The sequence below is a fragment of the Leucopleurus acutus genome (assembly GCF_964270905.1).
Source record: "Leucopleurus acutus genome assembly, chromosome: 9".
NCBI lineage: Eukaryota > Metazoa > Chordata > Mammalia > Artiodactyla > Delphinidae > Leucopleurus > Leucopleurus acutus.
In genome coordinates this window covers 39,705,788-39,729,920 of record NC_139144.1, presented here as the reverse complement: position 1 = coordinate 39,729,920, position 24,133 = coordinate 39,705,788, and the positions used below count along the sequence as shown (strand labels likewise).

General features: G+C 38.8%; 1 protein-coding gene across 1 annotated transcript in view; it reads left to right on the top strand.

Moving 5' to 3' along the window:
* The window catches only part of TSPAN13 (tetraspanin 13), a 32,769-nt gene extending 13,253 nt beyond the window's left edge, over positions 1-19,516 (top strand). The window contains exons 2-6 of the mRNA XM_082846545.1: positions 8,820-8,987; positions 9,984-10,064; positions 10,919-11,032; positions 12,342-12,455; positions 18,404-19,516. Of these exons, the coding sequence (XP_082702671.1) occupies positions 8,820-8,987; positions 9,984-10,064; positions 10,919-11,032; positions 12,342-12,455; positions 18,404-18,478 (552 nt within the window). The 3' untranslated portion in view covers positions 18,479-19,516. The remainder of the gene's footprint in view (positions 1-8,819; positions 8,988-9,983; positions 10,065-10,918; positions 11,033-12,341; positions 12,456-18,403) is intronic.
* Positions 19,517-24,133: the final 4,617 nt, after the last annotated feature.

Genomic DNA, 24,133 nt, shown 5'->3' with positions numbered 1-24,133 from the left:
ACCCAAGTATGACAGACCTAGAGCTTCACTTTCTGTTATAAACAAGTGGAGAGTCAGTGAATTACTACCTACTGTCTTCAGGTCTCTACCACCTTCATTTGAAAGCCTTCCTTTTTCTTAAGTGGGTGCAAATTGTAGGGGAGAATGTGAGCAGTACCTGGAGATGCACAGTTGGGAATTAATGTGAAATATTTGAGAGACAAATGAGAATATCTTGATGCGAGTAGCCATGTTTGGGGAATTGTGAGGAAAAAGGCTGGATGAGGCAAGTTGGACGGATTTACAGAGAAAAGCAAAGCGGAAGAATTTAGTATTGGTGTTCCAGTAAGAAAAGGGTTGTTACATTTTAAGGCTACTTGTAACTTGGAAATGCTTTATATGCACAGAAAGTAATATGGTGGACTCATGTGATCCCAACAGCCTGATGTCACAAATGCCAGTGTTTTGCTATGTCTCTTAAGAGGTTCAAAGTTATAGTACAGCTAAAGGGGCCCTCTCTGTTCCCTTTCCCAATCCCCACCAAAAGTATCATACTCACTATCCCAAAATCAACATATGTCATTTCTATGCATGTTTATATATGACAATTTGATCTGGTAATCAACCACAGAGAAAATATAGTGGTTTTTTTTTTTTTAATAATTTATTTTTGGCTGTGTTGGGTGTTCGTTGCTGCGCATGGGCTTTCTCTGGTTGCCGAGAGCGGGGGCTACTCTTCCTTGCTGTGCTCGGGCTTCTCATTGCGGTGGCTTCTCTTGTTGTGGAGCACGGGCTCTAGGCGCGTGGGCTTCAGTAGTTGCAGCGTGTGGGCTCAGTAGTTGTGGTTCGCGGGCTTAGTTGCTCCGTGGCATGTGGGATCTTCCCGGACCAGGGCTCGAGCCCATGTCCCCTTCATTGGCAGGTGGATTCTTTTTTTTTTTTTTTTATTGCAGTACGCGGGCCTCTCACTGTTGTGGCCTCTCCCGTTGCGGAGCACAGGCTCCGGACGCGCAGGCTCAGCGGCCATGGCTCACGGGCCCAGCCGCTCCTTGGCATGTGGGATCTTCCCGGACTGGGGCACGAACCCATGTCTCCTGCATCGGCAGGCGGACTCTCAACCATTGCGCCACCAGGGAAGTCCTAAAGTGTTGTTTTTGTGTTTGAAAACTTATGTAAATGGTCTGTTTTATCAATATTTATACAATTTGTTTCATTTTTGTGTTTGGAATTTATAGATTTAATAGAAATAGATTAACACTTGTATACTACTGTGTGATCACACCAGAGTTTGTGAATTCCCTAGTCATGGTGTTTGAGGTTCTTTTACATTTTTTACTATTACAACCAAGGCTGCAGTAAAATCCTAATACATGTATGTCTGGCTGGGGACATGGGCATTTTTCTTGGATATTAACCTAGAAGCAGAGTTGCTGGGTTAGTAAGAGACACGTATCTATAACTTTTTGAGGTGCTGCCAAATTGGTCTGTAAAGTGCCTGCAACAGTTGACACTTCTACTGGAATGTGAGTTCTAGGTTCTCTGCATCCTCGTGTCATCAGGCTTAATGTTTGCCAATCTAGTGAATGTGAGATCCACTCTGAGGTTCACTAGTGCGTACCTCATTGTTCTAATTTTTGCTTTCCTGATATATAATGAGATTTAACATCTTTCATTTGTTTATTGGCCTTTTGGATTCTTCTTCAGTGAACTGCCTCTCATTACCTTTGACCACTTTTCAGTGTGCTTTTTGTCCTTTTAAATTGATTTGTAAGTGTTCTTTAATATATATTTCTGTGCTGGAAATATCTTCTAGTCCTAGGCATATCTGACATTTTTCTGTTTTTTTTTATCATATAGAATTTAAAATTTTAATGTGAGGTATAGTTTGGTGGGTTAGAACATGGATTCATATCGCAGTTCTATCCCTTCCTTGCTGTGTAACCTTGAGCTAATTTCTTAACATCTCTGTGCACAACTTCCCCCATCTGGAAAATGGAGGCAATAGTACTACCTACGTCTTAGGGTTGTTGAGAAGACTGAATTAGTTAATAAATGTAAAACATTTTGAATACTTCTTGTATGTAGTAAATGACATATTTGTATTATTTGTGCTTTTGGGGGGTCTTGTTTAAGAGTGTTTCTTTAACCACAAAGGCAAAATATCTTTCTGTATTTTTTTCCCCAAAAGTTAAAATTTTGCTTTTTATATTTAGGCTTTAAATCTATGGCATGAGGTAGAGATTACTACTATTATTTTTCAAAATGGGAAGGTAGTTGTGGAAGAGCTATTAATTAAAGACTGCTCTTTCCCTACTGATGTAGAATTCCATATCTCATCAAGCCCACACTGTTGGTTTGTTTAGTTACTTGATTTTAATTACCAAACCATTATAATAAATTTTGATATTTGTTTGGATTATTTTTAACTTCTTTAGTTCTTTTAGTTTTATTTATATATTTAATTTTACTAAATAAAAAAAATAAAACACATTCAAAAGCTATAGAGTCAGGCTCAGGTTTTGAAGAGCATGGTGAAAGCAATAACAAAGACAGAATTTGGGACGGTTAAATGTGACCACTGACAAAGGTTGATTTGCCACTAGGAGCATTTCTTATGCAGGGTGCTAGTGACAGTGTAGCTGGGCTGAGAAAAAGTGCAGCAGACACAGGCCTTTCTCTTTAATCTTCTTAAAAATGTTCCTAGCTCTTTGATGACATTTATTCTTCCATGTAACTTAACGGATCATTGTATAAATTTTTACCCAAAACCATGAGACTTTGACTAGAAATACGTGAAATTTGTAGGCTAAATTGGAGGTGAATTGATGCTCTATTATAACAAGTGTTCCAACCATGAACATGATAAATCTCTTCATTTAATTTAGGTCTTTTCCATGTTCTTCAATTCATTTCATAATTTTCTCCATGGATGTGTCATAATACTTCTTTTAGATTTATTTATATGTACGTCATATTTTGGGGACCTATTACAAATTGCTTTTAAGGAAGTGCATGAAGAGATTTGGAGGTGCATCAGCATGCTGTTGATTTTGTATAGTGACCTTTCTGTGACCTTTTACACTGGAAATACAGCTTTCTGGAGGTCTAGACATGCAAGGGTCTTAGTTCAGCTTCCTGCTTCTGCCTGGTTTAAAACCCAAGTCCTTCCCCTTTAGGGACGGTTCTGATCTGGGAATTCCTTTGCACCGTCTCATGGCCACACAGTGCCAGTTGTATGCTTGCCGTCTGACTTTCAGTTCTCCTTTCCTTTCCGGCCTGTGGGAATTTCCCATAGTTTCTCTGCACTCAGCTATATATATATATATAAATATACATATAAATAAATATATATTATTTTAAAAGTTATTTGTTTATCTTTTTTGTTAATTAATTAATTTTTGGCTGCATTGGGTCTTTGTTGCTGCGCGCGGGCTTTCTCTAGTTGCGGCAAGCAGGGGCTACTCTTCGTTGCGGTGCACGGGCTTCTCATTGCGGTGGCTTCTCTTGTAGCGGAGCGTGGGCTGTAGGCGCACGGGCTTCAGTAGTCGTGGCTCGAGGGCTCTAGAGCGCAACCTCAGTAGTTGTGGTGCATGGGCTTAGTTGTTGCACGGCATGTGGGATTTTCCTGGACCAGGGTTGGAACCCATGTCCTCTGCATTGGCAGGTGGATTTTTAACCACTGCACCACCAGGGAAGTCCCTCAGCTAAATATTTAAATAAAATGTTGTCTTTTTCAATACTTTAAAGTATGAGTAGCAGGAAGGACTCAGTTACGTGGGTAACTCAGTTGCCCAGGTTCTATGGTAGGATGAGTAATACTCTTCTCCCACCAAAGTTTCACATCCTCATCCTTAGAACCTGTGAATATGTGACCTTATATAGCAAAATGGGCTTTGAAGATGTGATTAAATTAAGCATCTTGAGATAGGCGATTATTCTGGGTTACTGGGGGCCCTATATAATCACAAAGGTCTGTATAAGAGGGATGTTAGTGGCTTATACTCAGAGAAAGTGATGTGCTTAGAGAAGCAGGTTGCAGTCTGAGAAATTTGAAGATACAACACAGCTGGCTTTGAAGATGGAGAAAGGGGATATACCGGCCAAGGAGTGCAAGTGACTCCTAGAAGCTAGAAAAGGCAAAGAAATGGATTCTCCCCTAGAGCTTCCAGAAGGAATGAAGTCTTACTGACACCGTTACTTTAGCTTAGTAAGACCCATGTTGGACTTCTGACCTCCAGAATTACAAGAGAATACGTTTGTGGTGTTTTAAGCCACTAAGCTTGTGCTAATTTGTTAAAATGGCAATAAGAAAGTGATACATCCTCTCAAATGTTTTTGAAGGAGAGGTGCCTAGTATCATTGATGGGGATGACTAAAACTATATTAGAGACACAGCAGAGCGAACTTGGTGAGGAATACTCTCGAGTGAGAGGTACATAGAAGGGTGTAACCTTTTTCTTCTCCTACCTAGAAAAAAAAAATCAGAGCAAAGATACTTGTGAATGTTCTAGATAATGTTTTCAATAACAGCATAAAGCCTAGTCTGGAAGCTAGAACTTCTTATAGAAGTGATAAAGTGCCCTACCCCCCTTTTAGTTATAGACATTATTTTTCAAAGGGGAAAAGATTCTCATTATTAATACGCCTGTAACTTGGGTAGCTGAGAGAGCAGAGAGCAGTTTTCTCCTTTTGTTGAAATGCTGCTGTTGTCAATAAAGGATTTGGTTTGCTGGGAGGGTACTGACAAGGGATACCTGAATAATTCACTCCAGCTATATGGTAGGGATTACGTTGATGGTAAAGTATCACGCAGCTTTCTGTAACATGCATTCCTGACTTGTTCATCTCCAAATGCGAGAATTGTTTTGTGTGGGCTGCTGTGACAGATTACCACAAACATGGTGGCTTCAAAACAGCAGAAAGCTATTCTAACAGTTCACGAGGCCAGAAGTTCACCATCAAGTAAGTTGTTGCACTCTCTCTGAAGGCCCTAGGGGAGAATCTGTTCCTTGCCTCCTTGCCACTTTGTCTCTTCTGTCTTCTGGTGGCTGCCAGCATCCCTTGCCTTGCGGTCACATCACCCTCTGCCTCTGTCTTGATATTGCTGTCTCCTCTCTCTGTCTCTACTCTCCTTCTGCCTCTCTCGTAAGGATACTTTTGATGACACTTAGAGGCTGCCTGATAATCCAGGATAAGCTTGTCCCTTTTAGACCCTTAATTGAGTCACATCTTTTGCCATGTGATATAGCATTCATTCTTTTGCTGTATACGGTAATATTCAGTTGGGGTCACTTTTCAGCCTACTATGTGTTCTGTTATGGTTCCTTTGCAGTCTTTGGTGTGTTCTGTTTATCTGGATATTTGTGATTATTGTTCTCTACTCTGACCCACTTTGTAAAAATCTCTGACCCAGCAATGATTTGTCCCATTGTAGTTTTTCATTATCTCCTACATTGAATTCTAGAATGAGAGTCAGCGAGCTGCAGCCCATGGACCACATCCATTCCATTGCCTGTTACTGTACAGCCTGCCAACTAAGAGTGGTTTTACATTTTTAAATGGTTGAAAAAAAAATCAAAGGAACATATTTTGTTTCACATGAAAATTATAAGAATTTAAATTTCAGTATTTAGGGGTAGCTTGTCTCTGGCTTCCATGTGTAGTGGGCACCAACCATTTGTTGATGAATATTTAACTCGTGGTAAGAATTTCATTAATGTTGTTAAGGATTTGGTACAATTCCCAAAGGATTCTTTAAAACGGTGGGTTAGAAGAATTTTATGTGTCATATTATGCACGCTTCTGATCTTTTTGGTCCTAAGACTCAAAGAAATATAGGGTAAATGTCCTGCCCCTGAATTTAATTAAGTTAGTAAATAGTCATCACACCCAGGACTTGAAGCTGCCAAGTGTTGGTTAATTTTATATGTCACCTTGGCTGGGCTGTGATGCCAAGATGCTTTTTCAAGCATCAGTCTAGATGTTGCTCTGAAGGTATTTTTTAGTTGTGATTAACATGTACCCTCAGTTGAGTTTAAGTAGTTATGGGCCTCATGTACGATATGAAACATGAAAGCATTAAGAACAAAGACCACGTTTCCTAAAGGAGAAGGAATTCTGTCTCAAGACTGCATCACTGAAATCGTGTCAGAATTTCCAACCTGTCATCCCGTCCTACACATTCTGGACTTAGTGGACCCCACAATTCCACCAGCCAGTTCCTTCAAATAAATCTCTCTCTCTCACTCTCTCTCAATACATATCCTATTGGTTCTGTTTCTCTGGAGAACCCTGACCGATACAGCAAGTTACTCTGATGTGTTGAGACTGTGGACCATCTTCAGTGTTTGTTGACACCTAAGCATCGCTCTCTCCCCTCACTGAGGTGAGGCCCCTCTGGCATTATCTTCCTCTCCTTCCTTGACACCTCCTTCAGGCTTCTGCCTCGTGAAAGGAAATGTGTTATATTCGGGTATAACAAAGTCAGAAATAAGCTCATTTGTGATGGGCCCAAGGACTTTTTCTCAATCCAAGATTGTTTGAAGTTGTGAGAAGACTGTGAGTTGATAAAAATGAGACAGAAGCGAATGGATCTGCTGAGAAGAAGCATTTGAGAAAATGAGGAGGACTAATTTCTGGGTAGCAGTATTTGTGAGAAGTTTTTCGTCTTCTCCCTCTAAAAAGAAAAACTTCCTCTGTGTACTAATTCAGTGGAGAACATCAAGTCCATATAACTCCATAACTTGTTCCTATCATGCTACAGATAGTTGCTTTCATTCTCCAATTTTGCTGCTTTATAATAAATGGATAAAAATACAAATAGCTGGGCTTCCCTGGTGGCGCAGTGGTTGAGAGTCCGCCTGCCGATGCAGGGGACACGGGGTCGTGCCCCGGTCCGGGAAGATCCCACATGCCGCGGAGCGGCTGGGCCCGTGAGCCATGGCCGCTGAGCCGTGAGCCATGGTCGCTGAGCCTGCGCGTCCGGAGCCTGTGCTCCGCAACGGGAGAGGCCACGACAGTGAGAGGCCCGCGTACCGCAAAAAACAAACAAACAAACAAAAAACAAATAGCTGCTGTATTTGTCCATATTTAGCCATTTTACTTGTATGTCTACACATATAAGAAGTGTTACATACCAAAGCATTTAAGAATTGTGTCTGATAAACAATGACTACACTTATAAAAAATTACACATTTGAGTAAAGAACCATTTGAGTGAGTGATGATTTATTTTGTATCTCAAAACAAAGTTTATTAAGCCTTGAAGTGGTGCTAGAAAGTTTATTTTACATACTTTGATTCCTCCCAACAAGGTATTAAGCTGTCAACTTGCTCCAGGAAATGGCTGACTCTCGATTGACTTGAAGATACTGTCTCTTCCCTGTTCCACCCTCCACCCCGCCCCCCCACACCTATTTAAGTTGTATCTTCTATCAGTTGATTATAATCTTTATATGGCATGCTATTTAAGTGTTATTTTAAAGAAGTAACTGTAGCTTTGAGTTTTACAGGTAATGACTGATGGAGGCATGTGTTTTACCTCTTACACTTGATTTTGTTTTATAAGAATATAAATTAAATGATTGGGATGTAAAGTAATTTCTTCTTGCTCAGAATGCCATTTTTACTCTGAGTAGCTAAAATCTCTTATACTCTTTTCATCCTAAAAGTTTTAATAGTCTCTCTCTATGTTTGAATGCTCACAGAATAGCCAGTGATATCTAAAGCAATTCATTTCATCAACAATATTGTGAGATATTTCGACTGTTCCAAAGGCGAGGTTCTGTGATAGGTTGTGGGGATAAAGAGAAGTGAAAAGATGGGGTCTCTAAGTTGCTCAGAGACTCCTAGGAGAGACAGGCTTGGAAACAGAATGTTAATGTGTTGAAGGGAACAGTGGAACCATATTTGAAGAACAGAGATTGCTCAGAGAATGGAGAGATGAATTCAGTTTGCTGGGGACTGGGAAGGCAGCACAGAGAAGGTTACAGTCCGGGGCTCTTTTTTGTTGTTTTTTGCAGTACACGGGCCTCTCACTGTTGTGGCCTCTCCCGTTGCGGAGCACAGGCTCCGGACGCGCAGGCTCAGCGGCCATGGCTCACGGGCCCAGCCGCTCCGCGGCATGTGGGATCTTCCCGGACCGGGGCACGAACCCGTGTCCCCTGCATCGGCAGGCGGACTCTCAACCACTGCGCCACCAGGGAAGCCCCAGTCCGGGGCTTTGAAGGAAAGATATGTGATTTCCACGTGAAGAAACCGGTATGTCGGACTGAGATGTGTTGGTGTATAAAAGTTTTACATACGCTATTATTTCAAAAGCTTAAGTAGAAATCGTTTAGGTTTAGTAAGCCAGATGGCCTCTGAGGCTCCATAATAATTTTATAGATTATTGTTTGTGTTTTAAAAACACGGCCAAGGGGCTTCCCTGGTGGTGCAGTGGTTGAGAGTCCGCCTGCTGATGAAGGGACGCGGGTTTGTGCCCCGGTCCAGGAAGATACCACATGCCGGGGAGCGGCTGGGCCCGTGAACCATGGCCGCTGAGCCTGCGCGTCCGGAGCCTGTGCTCCGCAACGGGAGAGGCCACAACAGTGAGAGGCCCGCGTACCGCAAAAACAAAAAACAAAAACACGGCCGAGGATTAATATAACTTGTTAAGACAATACTATCTGTGAGATCATGTGTGTATTCTAGTATTGACTGTTAGCAATCATTTGTAAGATACTAAGTAGGTGCCTGAAAAATGTTCTTGATATTAATACATATATTGACGCTTTTCCCCTCTTTCTTCTCCCCCCGCCCCCCCCCCCCCCAATCACTGCCCTTTGTGGTTGTTTTTGCAGTTGGTTAGTCTGCTGCTCATTGGAATTGCAGCGTGGGGCATCGGCTTCGGGCTGATTTCCAGTCTCCGGGTGGTCGGTGTGGTCATCGCAGTGGGCATCTTCTTGTTCCTGATTGCATTAGTGGGGCTGATCGGAGCCGTGAAACACCATCAGGTGTTGCTTTTTTTTGTATCCTCTTTTACAGGTGGGAGTTATACCCCACTTGGGTTTGCTCTTATCTTACTGATTACTCCTGTGATAACTACAACTAATTTAAAATAACCATTAGGAAATTAATTGCCAGAGAGCAACTCCTGACAAGCATTATGCGTATTTGTCCAACCAACATTAGGAACATTTCTTAGGGTTAAGTTATTGTATGTTTACATATTCTCTCTCCATTTCACATCATGACGAATGTATTCTGCAAGTTCAGTATCATCCTATTTATGTGTTGCAAATTCAGCGTTACATTGAACTGATTCAGAGACTTCTATGTCCTTTCCAAGTCATTAATATTTGGTTGAGAATTTCACAATGATTTTTTTAAGAGTTGATATTAAGAAAGCTTACATACATTTATCTCTACTTATTTCCTATTTTATCTAGGTAAGAATTTTTATTTTAATCTAAATGAAATTATAATAGATCAGCTTTTTATTTTTATTTATTTATTTTTAATAATTTATTGAAGTAATAATTTATTGAAGTATAGTTGATTTACAATGTTGTGTTTAATTTCTGCTGTATAGCAAAGGGACTCAGTTATACATATATATTGTTTTCATATTCTTTTCCATTATGGTTTATCACAGGATATTGAATATAGTTCCCTGTGCTATACAGTAGGACCGTGTTGTTTATCCGTCCTATGTATAACGGTTTGCATCTGCTAATCCCAAACTCCCGATCCATCCCTCTCCACTCCCCTCCCCCTTGGCAACCACAAGTCTTTTCTCTATAATAGATCAGCATTTAAATAATTATTGTTAGTATTTTTCTATATAATTATACCTACAGTGTATTATCAAAATAAAAATTACGTGTATTCTTCTTGCACTTTCTCTAAGTGCCATTTGTTCTGTTTTCTGGGTGACTTCCTTCTAGGGAGTTGTGAAGTTGCCAGTAACTCTGTTTTATGTTATTTTAAGCATTTCCAGAGCTATCCTTAACTTTGATTCTCAGTACATGATTATTCTCTTACTTGTATTTATTGTCCAGTTTTCCGTATCATGTGCTTGTTTAGCCCTGAACCAGGAGCAACAGGTAAGCAAAGATTTTTTTTCTTTCTACTTTATTATAGTACATGTAGGAAGAAAGGGGGAGGAATGATTGGAATATAAAATAATTTCTTCTTGTTCAGGATGCCATTTCACTCCACATAGCTGAAGTCTTTTGTTCCTCATTGCTTTAGTGGGGCTGCTTAGAGCCCTAAAACACCACGTGTTGCTATTTTCTGCATCCTTGAAGTAGGATTTTGCCCTCACTGGGTAAAAATTGCTCCTGCTAATGGATATTCACCCAGTCTTTCCCTACTTTTATGCAATGAAACATTTGCCCCAGAATGTTTGTGGTTTCATTCTGGCAATTATTCTCTTCAAACTCTAATTTGTTTGAAGGATATGGGTCTCTCTTTTGGGGCAATGGAAAATTTGTCTTGCTACACTCTGAAAACTAGTCCTTTGACCTAAGTGCTTCTTTTAAATCACATGTGAACGTGAAGACGTTTTATTCTTGGGATAGAAATCATGCCTTCTTTTTGTTGCAGATTGAAGTGTAACCCTTTGAAAAGTTTTGATGCTCTTATAAAGAGTATTATATTAGGTGCACTCAGTTTTAATAGTTGCAGGCTCCAGCTTTATACATTTTATGCAGGGATGACACTTTTTTTTAAGATTTTTTTTTATGTGGACCATTTTTAAAGTCTTTATTGAATTTGTTAAAATATTGCTTCTGTTTTATGTTTTGTTTTTTTGGCCACGAGGCATGTGGGATCTTAGCTCCCCGACCAAGGATTGAACCTGCACCCCCTGCCTTGGAAGGTGAAGTCTTAACCACTGGACCTTCAGGGAAGTCCCAGGGATGACACATTTTAATGTATGTTTAAATGCGTTTTCTAGGGTCAGCTTTTGGAAGTTGGTTGGAACAATACAGCAAGTGCTCGAAATGACATCCAGAGAAATTTAAACTGCTGTGGGTTCCGAAGTTTTAACCCAAATGACACCTGTCTGGCTGTAAGTACAAAGTATAAAATGTTTTTTGGAGATGTATTGCATACAGATGAATAATGGTTAACATGGAAGAAGTGGACTTCCTGATGCTGAATTGTACTTTTAAAGTGTTTTTTATATACCAGCATTACATTCCGTGTACACTATTGTATCAATTATCTGTTCTCAAATATCCATCCTGAGGATGCTGAATATTCCAGGGCCCAGCCAGACACGGATGCTTTTGGTTCTTTGCCCCTAATTCCTTCCCAGCCAAATCCTCCTAGAACAAGTTGTGAAAGAGAAATAACAGCAGATCAGCAAATAAATATCTTGGTTTGGAAGCCTATCAGGGTGGTAGGAGGGGAGTGGTCTGTACTAAACTGGGCTTCTCAGCCAGCTAAACATCCCCAGGGTGGAGGACACAAGGAACCACCCTCTTTCCTCTCTCCCTTCTTCCCCATCACAACTTCATGCCCTTTCTCTCTGGGAGCTGAGCTAGCGATAGATCAATTAGAGCCTTCCTGTTGCCCCAGGCCAGACCACTGACCTCCCAAGTCCAGCCCAATCCCGTATGGGGATGGACTTGGAGCTTGGCTCTCCTGGGAAGTTTACATGTGTTTATATTTTGGGGAAACTCCTATTACCCCCTCGCTGAGCCCTGAGCTGGACACCCCCTCGTTGTGTCCTCTTTTGTGGGTTATTAGTTTTCTATTGCTATATAATACATTATCACAATTTTAGTGGTTAAAACAACACCCGTTTATTGTCTTAGTTTCCCTAAGTCAGGAGCCTGCATATAGCTTAGCTAGGTCCTCTGTTCATCAGGATCTCACCAGAATGAAGTCAAGGTATTGGCCAGGGCTACAGTCTCATCTCAGGTTTGGGGTCTTCTACCAAGCTATTGTTGGTTGAATTCAGCTTCTGGTAGTTGTAGGACTGAAGTCCCATTTTCTTTCTGGTGTCTCTGAGTTCCTAGATGCTGCTCAGGTCTTAACTCTACAGCCATCTCACAACATGGCATCAAAGGCAGTGTGAAAATCTCTTCACTTTATTAAGACAGTGTCTTATGTAATGCAACGTAAACACGAGAGTGACAGTGCATCGTTATTCACAAATCCCATCCACTCTCAAGGGGTGGTTCTTCAGGGCACGTACCCTGGGGGTGGGAATCTTAGGAGCCACCTTACGATTTTGGACGCTACTAAAGAGCCATGGCTCCAGGTTGGATGTGATATTCCAGACAGTCATTTTTATGTGGGTGTTTTTTTTTTTAATCTGCTCATTATAAATGTACTTTGAAATAAAAGTTCTTTTTTGAAAATTGATACAGAGCTGTGTGAAGAGCAGCCACCAGTGCTCACCCTGTGCTCCAATAATAGGAAAATACGCAGGAGAAGTTTTGAGATTTGTTGGCGGCATTGGCCTCTTCTTCAGTTTTACAGAGGTATGTACAAAGAACTCGATATCTTCCATGCTTTGTCGTGAGATTCCTGTTTTATAGGGCAAGAGGGCATGGCACTTAACTTTTGGAATGTATCAATGGATGTTTTCACTGGGTGCTAGTACTGTAATAGGAAGAGCTGTGGCTCGAAATCAGACATCACAGATTTAGCACTAAGTTTATACAGGGTGAAGTGCTTGATCATTAAATTATGTAAAATTAAATGAAGATATTAGACTGGGTTATCTCTTGGGTCTCTTCTATTTCTAGAGTTGTATGATAAACTATAATTTTAGATATAATTTTGGAATAGGTAGGACATTCACATTGTTTAATATAGCTATTAATGTGTAATATACACACATTTATATATAGGTATGCTTTGAAAAGTTGCCTTCCAACCCTATCTGCACTCCCCTTTGTTCCTAGCCTTCTAAAACCTGTAGGTAATCGTTGTTATTAATTTCTTACCTATATAACATATATTTGTTATATTAATATATTTACTATATTAATACATTTATATAAATGTCTAAGCAAAACCACACACATATTATTTTGATAATTCTTGAGGAATGCTAAGTCCTCGTTGTCTTTATTAAACACTCAATAACTCTGGACACTTTTGATGCATCTGAATTGGCAATATGTATTTAAATTAAAACTTTTTTCTTTAACTCATCAATTCTACTTGCAGTGCTTTATTTCACGGAGATAATTATATAACTACGTAAAATGAATACACAAGAATGTTTATTGTTTATAACAGCAAACGTTCGGGCCAACTCATGTTTGTCAATAATGAGCGGGTGAAACTAGAGTTTATTAGACAAGAGCAAATAGTTAAAAAATGCACTGTGTGGGTTGGAAACCTAGTTCTCCTGCTTTATGAACTGTGTGACCTTGGGCAAGTTCCTTAATCTTTCTGTGCTGCTGTTTCGGCTTTGCAAACGGGCATAATAATGGAAAGCCCCTATTTCATATAGAGTTGTTTTGATGCTTAAAGGAGTTAGTATATGTAAAAACTTGTAATAGTGAGAAAAATGCCTGACATAATGGCAAGCGCTGTGTGTGTTAGCTGTCATTTTGTAGACATGAGTAAATTATTGATGTACAAGTCCCCATATAAAAAAAAAGATGTCCCCCTTAAAAAAAGATGATGAGACCCCTGTGATGGCTGTGTTAATTGTCCATGTCACACCTGTTTTAAACAAAGAATAGCATGTGTAGAATTATGCTATTAAGTAAGATTGTGCATGTAACTGTGGAAGTATATGGTAGGCTATTGTAAGAATGAGCATTTATCTTTAAAAGGAAATCAGAAAAATCTGAAGTGTTTTGTATATTTGAAGTTTACTGTGTCGTTTAATTTCTTGCACATTTGATTTCCCCATCGGTATGTCCCTATAATAAGTAATTTCATGGTCAACTTCCTTGTATATATATATTTTTAATCTATATTCCCTAGTTTTTCTTTAGAGTATACCTCCAGAAGTAAAAGATGACATTCAGTATATGGGCATTTTAAGAGAGTTTGGTAAATATTGCCAAATTGCCTTTTGGGGGAGATTCTACCAACTTTTGGTTCAAGCACTAATTCTCGATATTTTTATCTTACAAAATATTTGCCAATTTGATAGGTAAAAATAGTATTACAGTTCTGTTTGCTCTTTTGGAAATGTGACTAGTGAATTTGAAAATATTCATGTATTCATGTGTTTTTGGACCACTGGTATTACTTCTTTTGTGAATTGCCCACCTACTGTCTGTCCTGATCAAGGACCTTTGGATCGCCTGTAACTCAGTCTATGCAAAAAAGGGGAATTTTGTAAAAGAATAGGAGAGTGGGCCTCAGGGGTAGAAGGTTGTTTAGAAAAGAGACCTCGAGGCTGGGGCTCACTGGGTGCTTTTAGAAACCCAGGCGCCCCAGAAAGTTGCCCACTCACCTTTTATTTCCTCCGCTCCCTTCCTGGCTCCCTCCTCCTCTCATCACTCACTCTACTTGGCTTCTTTGTCCTGCTTTCAATTTCTTTTGCATTTACTTAACTTTTTCATGGTTTTTAAATAAAATGTATAGGTTTTACTTTTTATGTGGTTCAGTTTATCGCTTTTTGCCTAGATGGTTTATCCAGTTGATTTTTATGTTTAGAAGGCACTTTCTCATTTTGATTAAAGAAAGCAGTTTAGGTGATACAAACAAAATTTAACACTTCATGGACAGTCTCCTTTCAGAGAACTGCAAAATAAGGCCGAAGGCAAGGAGCTTTTATAGGTTAAAGAATAAGGAAGGGAATAATAGAAAATATCTGATTGGCTGGGCCCACGTAGTCAGTCTTGTTTGGGGTGAGAAGGCCCGGAGCTGGCTTGGCCTTTGGGGATTGGCTGACTGAATATATTGCACTTCCGGTCAAGAGGGGGCATTTACAGGGACACAAAGGTTACCCAAGTTTCGGTTTGCTGATGTGGCACCCTGGATAAGAGCAGCTTCATCTTGGGCCTAGAAATTTATTTCTCTCTGTATAATTAAATATAAAAATACAAAAAAATGTATTTTTTGTTTTATCAAGGTATAATTGACAAATAAAATTGTAAGATATTTAAAGTGTATATCATGATGATTTGATATACATATACATTGTGAAAGGGTTCCCCCTATCAAGTTAATTAACACATCCATCACCTCACATATATACCTTTTTTTTTTTTTTTGGTGAAAACATTTAAGTTCTACTCTCTTAGCAAGAGAGTAGATTGTACAGTACAATACAGTATTTTGTACAATATTGGATTGTACAATACACTTGTACAATACAGTGTTATCAACTGTAGTCACCACGTTACACATTAGATCTTCTCATTTTGATTGTGTGTGTGTGACATGTATTGAATTTATGTATATAATGTATACATTACATATATATGTATAAAATGTATGATTAAGATAGCATATTATATATACATAGATGTTTGTGTATATTGTATATTCTAATTCAGTTTCTTTTTCTCCCTTTGAGAATGAAAAATCCGTACATGGCTGTTATTATCAAACTGGAGATAAAGACCAAGCTTAGTATTCACTTTTTTTTTTTTTTTTTGGCCTCACCACATTTGCGGGATCTTAGTTCCCCGACCAGGGATTGAACCTGGGCCCCCTGCAATTCCTCCCAGGAATTCTCATTAGTATTTACTTTTCAAAAGAAGTTTTTACTGACATCCCTTCCTACTCTAAGCATATTTTCACTTCACTTTTTCTCAGGAAGGAGCCATCTTACTTCTGGGTTGGTCATGGCATTGATTCAATAAAATTCACATACCGTTTGAAAACAATCCTGTGCATTTTTCCTTTCTGTCTTTTAAAATAAAACATGGATTTAAAAGTTAAAAAAATTTGTCATAAAAATTTAAAAATATAGGTGGGAAAAAACCAGAATGAGCAATCTCCATTAGCCAGAGTCAGTAATGATCAGAATTTCACCACATGGTTTCTTTTTTATATCTGGGATTTATTTTGAGAATTTAGTTCTTTTGAGCAGCTCCATTTTCTTCTTATCAGATCACACTGCCTTCAGCTATGCATATATTATTTTAAAAGGAGGTTATTTATTTATTTTTAGAGCAGTTTTAAGTTCACAGCCAAATTGAGAGGAAGGTCCAGAGATTTCCAGTATCTCCCTGCACCCACACAAGCATAGCCTCCCCACTGTCACCGTGACTCACCGGATGGTGCATTCGTCACAGCTGATGAAACTACATTGGCACATAATGACACACAAAGTCCATAACCTACATTAGGGTTCACTTTTGGTGTTGTACAGCCTATGAGTTTGGACAAATATCTCCATCATTATGGTATCATACAGAGTATGTTCACTACCCTAAAAATGCTCTCTGTGCTCTGCCTATTCATCCCTCCCAGCCCCCGCTGTCTTCTAAAATATTAATCATTGAAGAATATAAACTCATGGATCTTAGATTTGTAAGGTGTTCTTTCATGGAGTCCTGCTCTGAATTTATACACCATGTCCTTTTGAAACCTAGCTAGAGATTTTTTTTTTTTTTTTTTTTCCATACGCGGGCCTCTCACTGTTGTGGCCTCTTCCGTTGCGGAGCACAGGTGGAATGTTGTTAGCTTGAGAATGGCCTGTAACACATCTGATTCTCATATGAAACAACATACGTAATTAAGAGCTTGGATCCAAGATTTGAATCCTGGTTCTGGCACTCATGACCTGTGTAGCTATTATCTAGTTATTTAACCTCTCGATGCCTCAATTCCCTCACAGTTCGTATCATATAGGGTTTTTGGTCAAATTATATGAATTTGTGAAATGTGAAGAATAGAGCCAGTCACAAAGTACTCTTCATAGGTTTAAGTAAATTCCTTCCCCCTAACCCCCCTCATACAGACACCAAACCAGACTTTCCACTTCCTTAAATTAGACTTATGTTTCCTTGATTCAACACAAAGCATAGTTCCATCAGCCCTTACATGTTATAATAAACATTGCCAGTCATGAGTTTTATAGTAACTCAGAAATTATTATTGTGGTAAATGGAGAAAATTTTAGATTTACCACAATTCTCTATACGTAGTTTCAAGAGCTAATGACTAGTTATGAAGTCAAGTGAACAAAATTTAGATTAAAAGTTGGCACAGGTCTGAAACGGGAAATATAATTTGAAATTCATTTTGTTCCATTAAAATTTTGCATCTTATTCAGTCTAAGAATTTTTGATTATTTTAAATAAATCAACTTTGAGGTAGCAGAACCAGAATGAACACATTTCTCAATTAAAAAAAAGGCAGGTTATATTTGTTAACTCGTTAGTGAACGTGGTGTGAGAAATGGCAGGATAACTACTTATTACTTTTCTAAAAGTATACGTCCCCCTCCCTTGGAGAGGTAGGAATTATGACATTTTTTATGATCTGTGTTGGAAAATGTATTTATTGTAGGATTTTTGTTATTGCTTAAGTTTTGCCAAACTCTGTTTCTGATTTAGCAAAATCTGTGATTTTTTAGCTATTAAGACATTTCAGTCTTATTAGCTAACTTGTATCACTTTCCTATTGCCACTCTAACAAGTAATCACAAATGTAGTAGCTTAAAGCAACACAAATTTATCGTCTTATACTTCTGGAGGTCAGAAGCTTAAAATGGAGACTCATTCTGGAGGCTCTAGAGGAAACCTCTTTTCTTGCCTTTTCTAGCTTCTAGAGGCTGCCTGCACCCCTTGGCTCCACTTTGGCTTGACTTTTCTTCATCTTCAAAGCCAGCAGTGTTGCATCTTCTCTCTCTGAATCTGCTTCCCGGTGCTTCTGTCATGACATCACCTTTCGGCTGTATCTCTGATTTTTGTCCTTCCTGCTTCCCTCTTTTAAGGACCCCTGTGATTACGTCACAGAGCCCACCCAGATAATCTCCCTGTCTCACGAGCTTTAACTCAGTCATGTCTGCAATGTCCCTGTTACCACGTAAGGTTGAATATTTGCAGATTCTGGGGATAATGGTGTGGACAACCTTGGAGGGCCATTATTCAGCCTACCACAATGTTCCTATTACTTTTTCTTAGGATCTCTAATTTGGGTTACATACTACCTTTTTTTTTTTTGCGGTACGTGGGCCTCTCACTGTTGTGGCCTCTTCCGTGGCGGAGCACAGGCTCCGGACGCGCAGGCTCAGCGGCCGTGGCTCACGGGTCCAGCCGCTCCGCGGCATGTGGGATCTTCCCGGATTGGTGCACGAACCTGTGTCCCCTGCATCAGCAGGCAGACTCTCAACCACTGCACCACCAGGGAAGCCCCATACTACATTTTAAAAAGAAATCTCTCTTCCTCTTTGAACAAATAATACAAAGTGCTTCAGAGGTTCCGGATTATTTTGCTGATAAACTGAATAAATACACGCAACTGTTACTTTCTCTTTCTTCTTTTCTTTTTCCCGTTCCAGATCCTGGGTGTTTGGCTGACCTACAGATACAGGAACCAGAAAGATCCTCGTGCTAATCCTAGTGCATTCCTTTGATGAGAAAACAAGAAAAATCTTTCATATTCTGATCTTGTACATTTCCTCTAAGTTAAGCTAATTTGCCTGTTTAAGGAAACAGTATATGAAAAATTACATAATTGACAGTGAATGATATATTTTTATGTTTCTCTAAATGTTTTTCTTTTTCCATTGCTGAAAAAATCTGAAACTTGTGGTCTCCTCTGAACCTCAGTGGTACCTTGTAATCTACTGTTTTTCACAGTGTCTGGCACTGTCCACTGTGGCCTTTCTTAGCGTTTTTACCTGCAGAAAAACTTTGTATGGCACTATTGTGTTGATCATATTGTGAATCTAAATGTACATCTCACTGGAATAATTAATTGTATGTGGCACTGTGCTGTGTAGATAGTTCCCACTGGAAAAAAGAGTTGAAGTTTATTAAAGCCAGAAAGTATGAGATTCTATTCTGTTAAGTTCAATAAGGGAAATCTAAATTCCCCAATTTTTTTGTCCTTTTATTAGGAAAGATGTTGTGGTGAAAATTGTTAACATAAAAGTGATAATTTAGTTCTAGTAGTCCTTCTGATTACACTAATGTACTCTAGAAATAGCTAGGTCTTTAGGAAATTGTGGTTTAGTTTTTGATTTTTACAGGTAAGTGCAAAGGAGAAATGGTTTCATGAATGTTCTAATATGTAACATTTGCCTTCAGCCTTCAAAATGAAATGAGTTTGAGAAATTCAGAAAGTATATCTATATAATCTTGATATTCTTTTATAATAATTTGAAGTCCAAAAGACTGCCTTTTTAATCAAGTTCCTATTAATGCATTGGCCCACATAGCAAAAAGATATTTGACTATCTTACAAATTCTAAATACCTTTTCCGTGAAATTTCTCTGTATTGTCACAGCAAGTCATCAAATCCAAGCGTATTTGAATGTGATCTCCCATAATTTGGAATTTAAATAGTATTGTGGTTCTGTATATTATGTTAAAAAATTAAGTATGGAAACCTTTCTTCGTCTATGAATGTTTGAATTAAAAGAAAGTAATGGAAGGATTGATAAATGAATTAAGTGAAGTGGAATTCTTCTCTTTTTTGCTTCGGGTTCCCTTTGACTGACCGAGAGCTGAGTGTTGCTATTTCAGTGTATAATCCAGCCATGGAATTAACTTCCAGCACCAGTAGTCATCCCAAAATCTTTTCTTGAAATGTTTCAGTGTCTGATATTTTCTCCATAGCGAAAATTGTTTTTTAAAAGAGAAGTCGCTCATTTTGGGGGGAAAAATATGTAAAAGTTCTTTCCTGTTACTAAAAATTACTAATTTCCTGTCTTATATTTTATGTAGTATATGGTGTTTCATTAGTAATTGTTTTGATGGCTTTTAGACCAAGAAGGAGAATAAATAGTTAATCTTTAGAATTTTAGAGCATTGAGGGTGGGTCACTTACATGCCTCTGGAAGACTGGCTTATCTTTCAAGAAAACGAAATTCCCTTGGTGCAATTCCCATGCTGTTGTAGGGGAAGAAAAATAATTTTTTCTCTCTTCTTCTGAGTTCTTGACTGAGACCCCGTGTAGCAAATGACAGATAACAAGAGAAACAACAGAAATTTATTAACATGTATACCTCATGTATACATAGGAAATATCCAGAAAAACTGATTAACTCCTCGAGATGGCTCAAGCCATCATCTTAAATACCATCTTCAGCTAAAGGCAAAAGAAAGGTGTGTGTGTATGGGAGGGGGGCTGTCAGGAAGCCAGTTATGGGAGGTTACTAGGAAAGACACAGTAAATAAGGATAAGGTTTTTTAACAGTTTTAAGCCAGTGCCATTGATAAAAGAGTTTCTTGTGATTTGGAATCATCCTTTTCTTCCTGGTACAGAGAAGGAGACACCTTCACAAATGGAGATTTAAGTGTAAATTTACCTTACAGAAGAGTAAATTTCTACTCTGTTTTCAGAGCTTCTCCTGTCTGTTCTTTCTCAAAAATAATCAACTCAAAATAATCTTAATGCCGAAGAGGCATATTGTGGGGTGGCGTATTCTGCCCTCCTTCGATTTCGTATTGAGCTCTGGGCGACCGTATAAGTGTTGCCACTTGTACCATAAGATGAGATTGTAAGTGACTCATGAAACAAGTGAGATTTTTGGACTCCGTCTTCCTTTAAGGCATTTTGTATTTTCCCGGTTTGCTTTGTTGCATTTTGAAGTTTCCATGAAGTTCTGGAATCTCCTACTAGAATACTTTTCTTGGTGCGAATGATTTTATGTGGCAAGGGCTGTTCCAGAGAGAACCAACCCATAGCCTTGGTTTGTGCTCTAATTGCCATGGCCTTATTTAGGTCACCCTAGTTACAGACCAGGGACTGAGAAGCAAGAATCTTTAGAACTACTAAACTCTGAATACTGTCCCGAGTTCCGAATGGCTGCTGGTGAGCCTGCCGAGGTCAGGCTGATCCCAGGATGACAGGAGGGCCACTGCCTCTTGTGCGCAAAATGTTGCCACAAACACATTTTGTGTCCTCAGAGGAGGGTGCGTTTCAAATCAGGGTCTGTCCTGGAGCGGTAACAAATGTCTGTAAGGCCAGCTCAAGACTCCAGAGCTTCTTTCTTCTAAACCTAGCATTTATTAAAAAGCAGACAAACAAAAAACCTATTTTAAAAAATTCTTTCATTCTCTGTGGACTTATTTCATTTAGAGAAATGTTTCTCAGAACATTTACCCAGTCAGCCTTGATGTTAAAGTTGAAATTTTAGAAAATATAAGGCTAATACAAAGGGAAACAAAAAGTTAGGTTATAAATTCTGGAAATCCAAGCTCATATAGCTTAAATTCATTTCAGCTACTGCGTTATCTAAGCGACAGTGAGTTTGTGAAAACCAGTTATGCATGTTCAACCTAAGTAATATGCTGCTGAATGGAACCTTTCAGAAGAAAAAGAAACCAGAAGGGTGGCTTTTAGTTCTTAGTTTCTTCAGCCAAAAACCTCCTCCCACAGTTTTTCTAAATATTTGTTTAACCCTGTTTGAGTTTTTCATCCTTTTGAAAATGCACTGACTAAATATATGAAACTGTTTCACCATTTAGCTGGTACTGAGAAAGTTAGAATCACGTTTTTACATAGTATTTTCTAGGGGAAAACCACTTTTGGGCATCATGATTATACCAATAGGATCATTCACATATCAGTTGTTTTATTGCAATAAGGTTTTATTGCAATCAGTTGCTTTATTACAATAAGGTTGAAGACCAAGTTGTCCAGGTTTCTGGATAAGTGAAGGGATTTGTGTAAATTTGTTCTGCACTTGGTATGTTTGGGTCTAGCAGTTAACTTTTACACCAGGCTCTCTATGCCAGATGCAATTACAAGGTGGGTTTTCAATGAATGTTTTCTAAACAATTTTAAAGGGGCAGTGCCCTTCACCCCACACCTCCACCTGACTCCAGAGGGAGAGGGAGGGAGAAAGAGAAAGAGAAAAGAGACCACAGCTTTTCATGTTGAAGTTTATCTGGAATGTCATGATCACAATTGTAGTCATTGAAACAATGGGAAAGGGGAAGAGCAGCCCCCCCCATACCATGTGCCAGGCTGCTTCTCCGGTCCTCTCCTCTGCTGAGGAAACTCAGCTTTTGGAATTCATTTTCAAAGAAGAGCTTGAGGGAGTTCCCTGTGAGTGAAAATATATGTCAAAGAACGGACTTTGACATCACTTGGAGGGTGAAACCATTTCTGCTTACTTTTGGGATCTTGCTTTTGACAGGTCGATGACGTCACAACTTGACAGGTGGCCTCTTGATAAGTTAGGCTGACTTCATCTGGACTTTGAAGTCCGCCTCACTGGTGGGGTACTGGAAAGTTTCGTGCTTGCCTTCGAGCTCTTTCTCTTCTCCCTCCAGCTCCCATTCTCAACAGTGATTACTAAATACGAGGACCTCAGTACCTACTTAGGATTACTGAAGGCATCGAACCAGCAAAAAACCAAAGCAGAGATAGCTGGTTATAGGTGATCGTTTGAAGAAGACCACGGTTCTAAAACAGGTAATAAAGGTTTAGTGAGGTATGTTGATCATCTACGTAAATGACTTTTACAGATGACTTTTGTTACTCATTTTTCAAAGTTAGTCCTCTCCCTCCTACCCTCAGATAAAACTGATAAAAAACAAATTAAGGTGGTAACATATACATAGAATAAAATGTATCATTTTAACTATCTTAAGTGCATAGGTAGTTCAGTGTTATTAAGTACATTCACATTGTTGCACAACTGTCACCACCATCCATTTCTAGAAGGTTGTCATCTTCCCAAACTGAAACTTTGTATCTGTTAAACAGTAACCCCCTCATTCCTCCCTCCCCTCAGCTGCTGGCAACTACCATTCCACTTTATCTGTATGAACTCGACTGCTCTAGATACCTCATCTTAGTGAAATCAGACAGTATTTGTCCTTTTGTGACTGGTTTATTTCACTTAGCATAATGTCCTCCATGTTCATCCATATGTCAGAATTTCCTTCTTTTAAAGGCTACGGGATATTCTATTCTATGTAAAGCACATTTTGTTTACACATTCATCCATCAGTGGCTATTTGGTTTGCTTCTACCTCCCAGCTGTTGTCAACAATGGTGCTGTGAATGTGAGTATACAGATATCTTTTTGGGTACCTACTCAGAAGTGGAATTATCAGATTGTATGGTAATTCTGTATTTGGTTTTTGAGGAACGGTTATATTTTTTTCATAGTGGCTGTACCATTTTACATCCCCCCTAGGTTACCAACATTTTAATTCAGCTGTTCAAAATAATACTCTAGTCTTAAGGCATTCTTCCATTTCTCTCTCAAGATATGCTCTCACTTAAATTTATTTAAACACAAAGGAAAGATTGTGAGATGACAGTAAAGGGTTTGGTAGAAAGAGCAGGCATTGTTAACATTTCCATGAGCTTAAAACAACCATTTTTATGTTTGCAACTTCTCTTTCTAACCTTTGTTAAGTACACATGTCCTGTAGTTGCAATTATAGCATAGAAATTCTTAAATTCTTTTTCACTTACCCTTTTTGTTTCTCTGTGATGTTTATAACTTATAGATGACAACATAGTGCACTTTGTGTTAATTATGTATTCATTAGATTTGGAGGTGGCCCCTTTCTTTGGGTATGTTTAAATAATGTTGCCATTGGCATCTTCACAGAACAGTTTCTCTTGAATGATTTTCTTAGGACAAATTCTCAGAAGTAGAGGAGACTGGGTCAAAGTTGATCAATTTTTTTTTTTTTAATGACTATTGCTCTGTCACTTTCCTAAGGGAGACTCATTTTCCTTGCAGCCTTGACATTTGACTTCTCAGAGATGTATTTATATTTTAAAAAGTATATGGGTGGCTAAAATAGCATGTCATTCAATAAATTTTAAGGATTTAATCTTATTTCACATCAGCCCAATTTAAAAAAAAACTATTTTGCTGTACAATAAAGGAAACCTGAAGAGCTTAGAAGTTGTCATTCAAAATATTTGTTTATACACGTGGAAACTGTTGTTTTCCTCCAGTTAACCCTCAGAGAGCTTTCTAAATGGGATATTTTACCTTTTTAAGTACATGTAGCTTACCTACTTACAAGGAGGGCACCCAGTCCCTCTGGTGATATTTTTGCTGAGGATTTATATGTCATTAAATCAACA